Below are 13836 nucleotides of genomic sequence, written 5' to 3' on the forward strand. Positions count from 1 at the left end.
AGTAGTCTTGAATGGGTATTCTGTCAGAATTATCCACTAGCGAGACTTTATTCCAAAATAAGTTAACATCAAACTTCGGGTTGTTGTTCATACATTACTTGGTCTTTTAACATATTTTAGTTTGTTTAAACACTCTATTTTCTAGTGCATTTAATTAACTCTGGCCAAAACCTTAATTCAAAGTATCTTGCAGGTGTAATAGCCACCTCAAACCTAAACATGAATTTAAAAAATTTTAACCAAGTTATGAAAGACACAAGCAAGTTCTCATTTTTCAAAAGAAGAATGAAAAGAATAATTATATAGTTGGAAGAATTTTAAATAATCAACTAAAAATATCTGTAAAGAAAAGCATGCCAAAATAGCATTAAATTTACTATTAATTACCCATAGTTAATTAACAATGGGTAAATTTTGGAACTAAATATTTTAAAATGCTTGCTTACAGACCATTTATGTTTTAATAAATATTAATAGTGGAAAATGGTATTCAAGTGGTTAAACATTTAGAAGAGACAACAAACTCAGTAGAAGATTAATTAGAACCAAATATATTGAGGCCCATAATTTCAAAATGTAGTTTTATTAATGCACTTTAATAAGTGCCATTCTTATTCTATCTTCAAGAAATAATGCTAATTATAAATAATCACAGCAAACTTTTCATTAGACAACTGGTGGGGAGAAGTGGTTCATTTATATCATACTGCAAATAAATTTATAAACAATACTGAGCAACAGTATTTCCTTCTAAAATTTTAAGGCAGATCTGTTTAGCATTGTGTGTAACTAATGTGGTACACTGCAGTTATAGCAAATTTAACTGTTTTAGTTTCTCAGTAACAGTAATACACATGGTCAAGAACAGGTGACAAAATCTCTTTTCTACTTCTTCTACCTGCCACCCCATTAAAAATACAAATTCTTATACAGATTTATATATTACTGTATCAAAAAACATTTAACAGCTTATTTAAAGCTTTAGTTTGCAGTCATTCATTTGAAAGATTTCTATATGGAACATCACTGGGATTTCAAGGTTCTGTGTCAGAGATGCAGAAGTCTTTCTTCAGTGCAACGTCAGACTTTTTACCTTGGCTCATCTGTGTTCCTTTCAAGGATTTCATAATTTCACTTTTGGGTCTTCATTTTTGTTTACTTGACTTACTTCCTTTAGTACGTTCTCAGGTAAGGCAGGTTGATATCTATACAAATAACCATATGCACGAAGATGGTAAACGAGGTATTCTAATTCATACATGGTTGTAGAATCAACATAGTGAAAAGAAACTGCAAGATCAGAACAGCAACCAGGACCCTAAAATAGTGGTGGAAAGACACTGTTAATAAAAAGCATATTAACATCCAATCATCACATAATAATTTTAAAAGATCCAAGCATTAAAGCTGGCAAAGTAAAGCAGAGTTATCTAATTTATTAGACATGTGAAAGAAACTAATATTTTGTTAAAAACTAAGAGTTCCTAGCCAGACATAAAATTGCTGAAGTATTTCTAACTGAAACTATTCTTTTATTTTTCAATGTTTTAGTAAAAAACAAGTTCCCAGGAAAGAGAGCCACAAATGAACACAAAGGGTTTAACTTGCTACTGGTATAGTTTATTTTATTTCAAATTTCTGATCCTTTCTGGGAGCAATTTTCATGACTGAAATATTGTAGTATACTGTTATTTTTAAGCATATAAGCAATAAACGACAAAAGAAACAGCTAAATTATAAAAAGAAATAATGACTGTGGTTACCAAAAACACTCAAGAGTGTCAAGAGGAAAATAAACATAAATAGGGAATTCTATAAATCAGATTATAAAGATGCTTAAAACGCTTTCATATATACCAATTAAAAAGGAAAGCTTTTAAAAAGCTTAAACAGAGTGTTATCAACAGAAAATACCTAAAGAGGTACTTAACAGATAAAGTTTCACAAAGCGTTCTAAAAAGGCAACCTAAAAAAAAATTTTGGACAAAAATATCACTGTCTCAAAATTAATGAGTTTCTATGCAACGATAAAGATATAAAGTTGCCAAAACATCTTCAAAGAGAAGAAAAAAAGGAGAGTAACACATTTTTAAATTAGTAACTTAAAGAGGGTTCACTAACAACACATTGCTGGGCCAGAATCTAGAATTGAAATTCCAGACACTGATGCTACTGTAAGTAACACAATGCATAATAAGGGAGGTTCTTTAAATCCGTCATGGAAGTGCATAAGACTCAGTAACAAATTATAATGAAACAAATATATTTCAGACAGATTATAGTAAATAAAACTAGGATAAATGATATTTGATCACTTCTAAACTACAGAAAAGACATTCATATGAAGAGGAATATATATATATAATTAATTATACAGTGGTACCTCAGTTCAGTAATGCTTTTCTTTACAAACAGTCTGGTTCACAAAAGTGTTTAGCAAAACTGTTTTTAGTTCTCAAACTCTGTATCAGGTGACAAACACACCCGCAAGTATTTCTCTCTCATAAATACAAATGTGGCCATCTTTTCCAAAATTGTAAAATAAATTAAGTTCATGAACCAAGTACCACTGTGCATCTATTTTCAATCTATTATGATTACAAATTCACTGGTGAAAGCCTTGTCTAAAAGGTTTTTAAGCCATCAGATGGTACGGGAAAAGAACTGCCTGAAGAATCTGTTCCAAACAAACATCTTAAGAATATAACTGACAAAGGTGACTATCTCTACGAAGTAGACTATCTTTATCCCTACTTGCCAGATAAAAATTTTTTATATTATAGTCTTAGTGATTTACTATAAAGAAAATGTATGCATGAAATTAAGAAAGGCTTTGAGAACAGTAACTCACCTAGGGAGAAAAACATTATTCAGTGATAGAAGAGTAACACCATTTTGGTTTCACTGGGTTTTTATACATCGTCCTGATACAGAACAGGCAATTTTAGAAGATGTGATCAATTTCATTACTTCAAATTTTGTTTTAGAATTTTCAGCATAATGGAATTTTTAAGAGGACCACAAACTTTACCATTGATTTAGAAACCACTATTTAAATCAAAGATGTCCTCTACAAATTTTGTAAATAGGGGTAATACGTGGTTACAAAATGATGACAGTTATGATGCCCTTTTGCTACTTTACATGTACCCTATATTTCAATACACTCATGCTTTGAGATATATTTGTACATGTTTTGTAATGTTTTTAAATTTTACATGGGAATGGGTGCAAAATTTAGAAGGGGGATGGTCAAGTCATCTTGCAATGACCAGAATAGATTAAGAAAAGCATATATCAAAAAAGCAACCAAAGTAGTACCTCAGAGATACAAAAGAAAATCATTACCAAAAAGCAGATTGGGAATACCATACTTCTATTTCAGTCTTAAACTGCTGCAGCTATGACAGCAATGAAAATACAGCAAAAGCTTCAACAATCTCATTACGTAGAACTGAAATTAAAATGTTCATTTATTAAAGTGGACTTTTACCACAATAATAGTTGTTTTAATGGATATACTCTACTACTTTGTGGGAGCCAGTCATGGCCCACTGGGGTTCGACAGATAAAACTTCTTTCTTTATAACCAAGGCATTGACACAATGTGTGGTCAAAATGTTCCTGATTAACATTTGTTAATAGTTGTTCCTTTTCAAGGACACTGATTGTTAAACTTGTTTGTTCTTTGACCCTGCGATGGGAGGAACTCAGATAGCCAAAGATCTGACATTATCTGTAGGAGTCAGGTGCTTCCTGTTGGTGTGCCTTTAAAAGGAGCTGTTTCTATGAAATAAATCAGACTTCTCTTGGTCTCCACTCAGGCATGAGTGTTCTTTCCTTTCTCAATCCTCAATCCCCAACTCAGGCATGTTCGTGTTGTGACGGCTGGACCGCCACACTACTTCTTGTGGAACATTATCCTATTGGTCATAGAAAGAAGCTGATGAGCAGTACAAATCAAACAAAAGCTTTTAGAATCACAATGGTTTGCAATACTTCCTAGTCCAGTGATGGTGAACCTTTTAGAGCTCTCACTGATACAAACAGCCCAGTGTGGCACTTATGCCACAGGTTTTGCCACCACTGGCCTAGTCAATTATCAGGTTAGGCCAATTACTGAATTTTCCTGAGCCTCAGTTTTGCCACCTATTAAATGCAGAATTGTTGCAAGGATTAGCTACTCATCATGTGTGTGTAGACACAAAAAGCATACAGGTGGCTAACAGCACAAACAGTAGTGATATGCTGAAATGTTGGGTCACATGTTGTAGGCCAGGCTTTAATTTTGGCACTACTGATATTTTGTAATAGTTAATTATTTGATGGGTGTGTAAGCCTGTTTTATGCACAGCAGGATGGTTAGTAACTAGTAGGTTTCTACTTACTAGATGCCAAGTAGCAACCTATTTGTAAAAACTGAATGTTTTCCAGACCCTGCCAGATATCCATGGAGGAACAAAAGCACTTCTGTTAGAGAACCATTATTCTAGATGACAATTTGAAAGCATTGGCTTGTGAAGAGAGTGGTACAGCGAAGTGTTTTATTAAAATGAGGCAGAGAAAAGGTATAGAGAACTAGTGACTTGCCTAAAGACATTAATGAGAGAGTTGAGACTAAAAAGTAGGTTTCATGATTCCTAGTCTCAATCAGATATTCACTGTAGCAGTCAGTGCTCATAATAGTGAAAAACTGGAAACAATATGCATTCATATCAGCATGGAACAAAGTATGTTTATATATAAAATATGTAACAGTTTAAAATAATAAAGTAGACACATATTAACACTGTCAAAGTGTGAAAAGGGAAAATGGAAAGATGGATGTGGTCTAATTCTATTAATTTAAAAGTCTGCAAAACAATACTATATACAGTGCTCATTAGTGAAAAACTGGAAACAATATGCATTCATATCAGCATGGAACAAAGTATGTTTATATATAAAATATGTAACAGTTTAAAATAATAAAGTAGACACATATTAACACTGTCAAAGTGTGAAAAGGGAAAAAATGACACCAAAGAAAAATGAACGTGTGATTAATGAGTCATAAATTTAGGATAGTGTTTAATTCTAGGGAAGGAGTAAGGGAACTAAAATGGGGAGGGTATACAGGCTTCAAGTATAACATATTTCTCTTTTGAAAAAATTTAAAGCTAATTCACAAAAGATTAACATTTGGTTAAACTGGGTGGTAAAAGTATAAGGTGTCAAATTATTATCAAATACCTGTATTCTTGAAATATTTCATCAATAAATTTTACATAAATTTCTCAGGAATGTATCTAAGGTACCACATGAAAGCTGCAGCTTATTAAATGCTTACCATGTGATAGGCTGTAGTACACATAATTACAAGTAAATGGAACAAATAGATCATGTCCATTTTACAAATGAGGAAACAGACCTTAGCCAAATTCTGTTCATTCCATGGTCACTTAATTAATAAACAGGAAAGCAGAATTTGAACCTAGGTCTTTCTGAACCTCAAAGTCTTCTCACAAGTTGTTCCTGATGATTAGAAGGCTCGACAACAGTAACTCACAGAGGGAGAAAAACATTATTTAGTGACAGATGAGTAACCAGATCTTCAGTTGGCTCTCTATCCTCACCCAAGTTTTTGTTCAAAAAGCATCTCTTAGAAAAGCCTTGCACTCACTATAGGTAACTTTTAAGGATATTTTTCTTCAAAGCACTTTAAGAGTACCTAAAATTATATCCTTATAAGTCTGCTTGCTAATGGTGTATTTCCCCATCCAGAATATTCAGTTCTCAAGAACTGAAGCTTGACTGTATTTGCTTTTACACTGTCAATGCCTGGCATACAGCAGTATCAAGAGACACTGGTTAAATGACTACTGCGGATTCCCATTCTCGTTTGCTGTTATACTGCCATACAAAAATACTAAGGGAGACTTCTGCTTATTGATACTAAAGAAACATAAACATACTAGCTAGTTTGTTATTTTTAAAAAGTCAACAAAGTAAATAGTCTCAAGTACTTATACAGTAATAAAATTTCCAAACTTACCTCTACAGGAGGATAATAGTTATAATTCCAGTACCAAAAGGTTCTGGGTAGATAACCTTTGATTAAATGGTGTTCTGGTACAAAGGGATGAAAAGTTTCCTTTCCTGTGGTGTCTCTGGAATCTCCAGCTTCTACATTCATAACTTCCATGCATTTTCCCAGAGCTAGGTCTTCAATGGAAGAACTATGTGTGCACTTTTCTGTTTTAAATGCATCAATAAATCTCTTCAAGGCTTCTTTGCTTAGTACATATCCTGCTCCGCCACTCATGTAACCCTGCTTCACATAGGGCTTAAATCTTCTCCCAAAATAAATGGGTTCTTCAGGACTATATTTTGAAAGAAGCCATCTCAAATTGTCTAGTATGACATATGTATCATCGTCTGCTTTCAAAAACCAATCCGCATCTTCTAAATAATGGTCATGAACATACTGAAAAGCTTTAATTGTTTTCCAGTATAGTTGATCTCTACCCTCTTTGGTTTTTAATCCCACAGCAGGGAAGTCTTTGTTTTCTTCTGAACTCATAAATAACACTTTATTACAACGCTGGGCCCATGTAGCTTTGACATGTTTGGCCTTTTTCTCTAGATTTTGAGGGCCCGTCATAACCCAACAAAGAATTTTAACTTTCTGGTACAGGTTTTCAGCGATGTCTGTATTCTCATCTAAAATTCAAATATAAATTAAAGAATAAGAAAGGAAGACTTTTCTCTATTTAGCCATCTATTATTACTGATTTAGACGAAATAAAGCAAAAGTCAACCTAAAGGTAACGAATTCTGAATTACTGATTTCATGTCAGTTTTACCCAGATCATTAAAGCTGTCTCTAGGACTCACATTCTTACCACTCAGATGTTGTCCATGGGGCAGGACCACCGGAGACTGTCAGATATGCAGGATCTCAGGCCCTGCCTTAGAGCTGCCAAATCAGAATCTGAATTTTAAAAGTTCTGGTGATTCATACACATGTTAAATATTGCTTTAAATAATCTCTTCTTGGCACTGCATACTATAAGGAAAGTTTCAGCTGTTATTCAGAACATTCACATGAATTTCTCACTGCTGAGCTTTTGAAGGGAAGGAAAAAACATGCTGCTGAAGAGGCAGTTCATTTCTGAAGGTCGTTAGAATCCATGGTTTCATGCTAACATGGTTCCAACAAGAGTTAATGCAGGTTTGAGATTACTTTTGCTAAATTCTAAAAACTTCATTTCAAAATGCAAATCCACGAATCAGAAATGAACAGAACAGGTATAATTTCCAAGACTGTTTTAAAAGTGTTTAAAAAACTAGTAGTTTGCAAAGAAATAAGCTCATGGCAGAATATAAATCAACATATTCAACATATTCCTTCTTTCATCAAGGAAGAATTCTGATCAAAGTGGGGAGGCAGAAGTCCACTTAACTAAGCAGTAAGCTTAGGGACTTAAACTGACTTAAATCCTAGCATAAGCTTCTTATCAAACAATTCACAGGCTGTCAGGCCAGGACCACACTATAGTACTGGTCTAAAAGAAGAAGCCAATTATGAGATGCTAAACTAGTACTTCTCAAACTATCTGTGGTGAAGGATCAATTTTTATTTAATTATTAAACATGATAAAAATCAATGACTCAAAAAATATCGAAAGGTCTAAAGTCTTTATTTTCAGATTCAGACAAAATCACTATTACCATAAAACATTTCTGCTTATTTCAAGTAGGGACTTAAAGACTTAAATGCTAGCATAAGCTTCTTATCAAACAATTCACAGGCTGTCAGGCCAGGACCACACTATAGTACTGGTCTAAAAGAAGAAGCCAATTATGAGATGCTAAACTAGTACTTCTCAAACTATCTGTGGTGAAGGATCAATTTTTATTTAATTATTAAACATGATAAAAATCAATGACTCAAAAAATATCGAAAGGTCTAAAGTCTTTATTTTCAGATTCAGACAAAATCACTATTACCATAAAACATTTCTGCTTATTTCAAGTTTAGTTTTAATACATATATTTAGTCACTGAGTGTGCAAATCACACTGATTAGCAATGCTATAGTATCTTAAGGAAGGATAACCTTAAAGTCAGAATCAAAGAGTGGGTTTCAAAATCTCAGTCATGTAAGCCAGGAGTGGTGGTGCAAACCTGTAATTCCAGCACAAAGAATCACCAAGAGTTCAAGGTATGCCTGAGTTATATAGTGAGTTCAAGGCCAGTCTCAACTATGTAATAATAAGATACTGTCTTAAAACAACAAACTTAGTCCTGTGGAAAAAATTAACAATACTGGCATAATTCACTAGTTAACTGATTGAGAAGGGAAAGGAGAAAAGGCAGAATATCAAGAATTCACAAACATAAAGGCCATTATACCTCTATTTTCAGCAAGAAAGCACTGAACACTGATATACCTGAGCTCTTAGCTATATAGACAAACCAAACCCTGGAAAATGGAGAAAGTAGTACATGGAGGACCCTTCTCCCCATTCTACCAATCTGTCTCAGGACACAACAGTGTTGATACTCTCACTTTCAATTATTTAATAATCACTTTGTAACAAAGTGTGCAGGCACTGGAGGAGACTCATTTCTTGCCACAGAAGAATTTACAGCTTAGCAGGGGAGCCTGATATGCAAACCAGTAATAGCTACATACAAAAAATGCTAATGGAAGTATGTACAAAGGGCTCAATGTACTGAGAGAAAAAAAAGAAGTGGATGGTTCAGCCTATAGAGCAGTGACATTATAACAAAAGAGATGATGTGGAAAGTCTAAGTGAAGAGAAGCTCACAAAAAGGACAAAAGGTATGATAAAGTATAGCTGAGTGCAGGTATGTGGGTATAGCTGAAGGCCTTGTGAGGGGAAATATACTGTGAATTGAGAGGAAACATTCTAAAAAAATGGTTAAAAAAAGTAGAACTGTTAAAATTTAGTGATAAATGAAACTGACTGGAATGTTAAGGAAAGTATATATCATGATTTCAGTTTCCAGTTTCCAGAAAATGCAACTGAGAAAATCCTGTTAAAAGGTAACAGGCCTACAGAAGATGAAGTCATTATACCACTACCTTAGTTTTTTTACTTCCTTAGTTTTGTTATTTTGAAAAGAAGAAAAAATTACATATGTATCTATGGCCATTTGTATTATTATCAGTAGTTAATGTAATCTTTTTTTTAAAAAAAAAAGAAAACAAGACAATAGCAAAAACCACCAACACAGATATAACAGTAATAGAATTGGGCCTAAGAAACTATTTTTAAAAACCCTTTGTTTTCACTAAATCAGTTTCTATTAAAATTAACATATTACTGCCCAAATAAATCTATGTTTTAACAACTTCTTTCTCCTGAAGCAATACAAAGATTTTATTTTTTATTTATGTTTTTGGTACCAGGGATTGAACTCAGGACCAATTCCCAGCTACAAATTATGTTTTAACACCTGGAATAGAGAGCTCATTTTGGTCAATAGCTATAAATGGTCATATAAAAAAGTTGTGTAGTATCTAGACTGAAATACTCCTTAATAACATAACCCGTACCTCTATGTTGGCTAGAATCTGCATTGAAGTTCATTTGTCCTTCTAGATGATTTTGTCCGTTATCATCCAAATGTCTTGCATGAGGATCATTATGAAGAATATTAGGCTGGGTGTCACCTTGTTCTCCCAACAAAATACTAAATAGCTGAGAACATAAAAAAAATCCTATTGCTGATCCACAGAGGAAGGTTAAAAAATTCAGCCAAGATTTAGAGGCCATTTCCTGAAAGTGTATTTCTGTTAAAAAAAAAAGAAAAAGAAAAAGCAGGATGTTATAAAATTATAAATCAATAAACATAAGAGTAAAAAAAGTGTGATAACTTTCAGCTATCACAGAAAGTTAATTTCTTCTATATAGAAGAACATTTCCAATAGTATTTAACTTCTGCTTATCTATGACTATTTCCTGCTGTAATAGCATATTATAGATAATAGAATAAAACAAGTGACTAATTAGCAAAATAATTACTGTTGGCATGGGTGAATGCTGGTACTGTCTTTGCATACACACTTCCTATTTTTCTCATGAGTATCCTTTGTGAATCTCATGCCTCTTTGTCATAATCTTTTTCCCCCCTTGGCTGTCAACTATGAGTACTGAAATCTACCCTGACGGTCACAGTATTCAGCAACTATTCTCCAATCCAGAAGTTACTCATTTTCTTCTGTAAATGACTAGAAATAAGATGCTTCAGGCTTTGTGGACCATGTCATCCCTGGTGTGTCTTGTTCTAAAAAATTTAAAAAAATGTAAAAGGGATTTAGCTTGTGCAGGGGTTAGCCTGCCACATGTTTTTGTAATTAAAGCTTTATTTGCATATACTCAGCTCCATTCATTAATGTGTGTATTCTGGCTGCTTTTGCACTCCAAATTAGAGTTGAGTTGTTGCAACAGAGGAAACAGCCTTACCTGACTGAACCTTTTCAGAAAAAATGCTGGCCTCTGCTATAATTCCCTGGAAGTCCTGGACGTAGCTTCCCCTGCTTACCATCCTTCACTGTACTCTCACTGGACTCCAAGATGCTGAATGGCATCTACAGTACCAGGATTAATGCCCACAGTGGGGTCTCTGGAACATAGTGGCTGGTGAAAAGATACCTGTTGAACTGCCCCATAACCAAACACACAGGCCCTATTTAGGGGTTTGCTAGGAATTACTACACAATGCAGCAATAAATTCCCTGAGTGGTCCTTACTGTACAGTTTCCAACTTCTTGAGATAATTAAAAAAAATGTTTCTTGGTATCTATCATGTAAGAGGCTGTCCATCACACATAATTTCATTTTTCATTCTCACTATGCCCATTTTGTAGATGAGGAAACAACTCACACAGGCTGGCACAAAGAGGAAGAGTGAAAATTCTCGCCCAGATCTACCTGCTTAAGAAAAAGACCAGTACTTTATGTTACATTTCTCAAACCTGTCATCCAATCAGAAGTCAATGGACACATGTAACAAAGTCAGGAGTCTTGAGCGACAGGCCCTAAAATCAAAACTGCTTTGAGATATGTAAGGAAACAAAAATGTACAAAACAATAATCACCACTGCAACAAAAAAATTAAGTTTCACATGGCTGTATTTCCAGAATGTTAAATTCTTTTAGACAAACTGTCAGAGTACAATTATAAAAAAAAAAAACAACAAAAAATAAATGTTTAAAAACATACATATTTGAAGACACCAGTAAGAAAAGAAAACAATCAGTGGGGCAAAGTTTGGAAAAAAGAGAGTTGAACTGGGCACTTGTCACAGCTCTGACAATTATAGTTGTCCCTTAGTGTTCGTGGGGGATTGGATAAGTTCCAAGACTCTCCAGGGTTACCACAATCCACAGACGTTTAAGTCTCATATAAAATGGCAAAGTATTTGCATGTAACTTATATATATCCTCTTGTATAAAGTATCTCTACACTACTTATAATTCTTAATATAATGCAAACACTATAAATAACAGTTATTCTGCATTGCTCAGGGAAAGACAAGAAAAAACTTATGTTCAACATATATGCAACATACTCCCATTTTCAATCCATGTTGGAGTCACGGGTATAGAACCCAAAGATATGACAGCTAACTGCACTGATTCAGAAAGACAAAACAGGTGAGAGGCAATGAAACTAAGCAAAAGTCAAAGTCTTTCTAGAACAGGTCCAAGAAAACACTCCCTTGTGTTACACAATTTGTTTTTAAAATTAAAAATATTTTGTGATGCTGTTTAATGTCGCTATACCCTTCTCAGAGTATTACCATTGAAGCATATGTACATGCTGGGTTTTCCTTGTTGATTTTACTTCATCCTCTCCCAATTTCAAGGACTTCTACCTTATGACTAAATATCTGTAAAGTACATTTCTTTTCTGATGATAGTATAAAAGTCATCTCATGTAAGTGGAATACACCCTTCACCCCAAAGACCTCTCAGAGTTCTAGCAAATATCATCATGCCTCCCTCTTCAGGTTCTTCACCAGAGTGGTGAAGTAGGACCAAACTGGAAGAAGAGATTATTACTTAACCATGTTGCACAGGAAGGGGATTTCTGTATTTATTCGAATTGGGGAGGGGGTTATTTATGCCTGGTATTTTCTAAACCTGATGCCTCAGCAGAATCACCTGATGAGCATTTTAAAAATGCAGACTTCTAGACTTGAGAACTTGGTAATTCAAATGCAAAAATATTGTCTGGAAAACAAAATTTTGTGTTATGCACTGTAAAGAAAATACTCAAATCAAAGAAATGCATGAAGAAGGAAGAAATCTCCCCAAATCTTACCACCAAGAAGTAACCATCATATGGAAAACACAGAAGAAATGGACAGATTTCTAGATACTTATGAATTACCAAAGTTGAACAAAGAAGATAAAAACATTTTAAACACCCCAATTACAGTCAAAGAAATTGTTGGTAAATTTTTAATTACATTTTCAAAGAAAAGCCCAGGCCCTGATGGATTCTCTGCTGAATTTTATGACATTTAGAGAAGAACTACTGCCATTACTCTTCAAACTTTTCAATGAAATTGAAAGGGAAGCTATACTTTCAAATTCATTTCTGGAAGCAAGTATCACTTTGATTCCCAAAGCAGGGAAAGATGCAACTAAAAAAGAGAACTACAGGCCAATCTCCTTAATGAATATAGATGCAAAAATCCTTAATAAAATACTAGCAAACAGAATACAGAGGATTATCAAGAAGATCATCCATCCTGACCAAGTCGGATTTATTCCAGAGGTGCAAGGGTGATTCAATATACGAAAGTCAATAAATGTAATACATTATATTAATAAAGTCAACGACAAAAACCATATGATCCTCTCAATAGATGCAGAAAAAGCATTTGATAAAATTCAACACCCATTCATGATAAAAACCCTGCAAAAAATTGGAATAGATGGTCTATATATCTATTTAATAAAGGCTATCTATGAAAAACCATCAGCCAACATCATATTGAATGGCCAAAAAATGAAAACCTTCACGTTAAAATAAGGAACAAGACAAGGATGCCCTCTATCACCACTCCTCTTCAGTATAGTTTTGGAAACATTAGCCACAGCAATTAGATAAGAGAAAGAAATTAAAGTAATAAAGATAGGAAAGGAGGAAGTTAAACTCATTATTTGCTGATGATATGATACCCTACATTGAAGACCAAAAAAACTCTACCAAAAGACTTCCAGACTTAATTGACACTTTTAGCAGAGTAGCTGCATACAAGGTTAACACCCAAAAATCAATAGCTTTCTTGTACACAAATAACAGACTCACTGAGAGAGGAAAAAGGGAAAAATTTCCTTTTACAATAGCATCCAAAAAAATGAAGTATCTAGGAATCAATCTAACAAAAGAAGCAAAGATATCTACACTGAAAATTATAGCACTCTGAAAAAAGAAATTGAAGAGGATATTAAAAAATGGAAAGAACTCACTGAGAGGAAAAAGGGAAAAATTTCCTTTTACAATAGCATCCAAAAAAATGAAGTATCTAGGAATCAATCTAACAAAAGAAGCAAAGATATCTACACTGAAAATTATAGCACTCTGAAAAAAGAAATTGAAGAGGAGATATAAAAAAATGGAGAGATATCCCCTGCTCCTGGGTACGAAGAATCAACATAGTGAAAATGGCCATACTACCAAACCTGCTATATACATTCAATGCAATGCCATTTGAAATTCCAACACTATATTTCACAGAACTAGAAAAAAGAATCCAAAAATTCATTTGGAACCATAAGAGACCTAGAATACCAAAAGCCATCTTAG

General features: G+C 33.8%; 1 protein-coding gene across 2 annotated transcripts in view; it reads right to left on the bottom strand.

Moving 5' to 3' along the window:
- Positions 1–541: 541 nt before the first annotated feature.
- Positions 542–13836, bottom strand: part of C1galt1 (core 1 synthase, glycoprotein-N-acetylgalactosamine 3-beta-galactosyltransferase 1) — a 29690-nt gene continuing 16395 nt past the window's right edge. The window contains exons 2-4 of one of the 2 annotated variants that reach the window (XM_010632053.2): positions 9569–9805; positions 6035–6702; positions 542–1205 (exon numbers count right to left, since the gene is read on the bottom strand). In XM_010632053.2, the coding sequence (XP_010630355.1) occupies positions 1185–1205; positions 6035–6702; positions 9569–9788 (909 nt within the window). In that variant the 5' untranslated portion in view covers positions 9789–9805 and the 3' untranslated portion in view covers positions 542–1184. Of the gene's footprint in view, positions 1319–6034; positions 6703–9568; positions 9806–13836 lie in introns of both variants that reach the window. The other variant, XM_010632052.2, reaches the window with a different exon arrangement.

The sequence above is a fragment of the Fukomys damarensis genome, unplaced genomic scaffold (genome assembly GCF_012274545.1).
Source record: "Fukomys damarensis isolate Sample0158 unplaced genomic scaffold, DMR_v1.0_HiC HiC_scaffold_4, whole genome shotgun sequence".
NCBI classification, from domain to species: domain Eukaryota; kingdom Metazoa; phylum Chordata; class Mammalia; order Rodentia; family Bathyergidae; genus Fukomys; species Fukomys damarensis.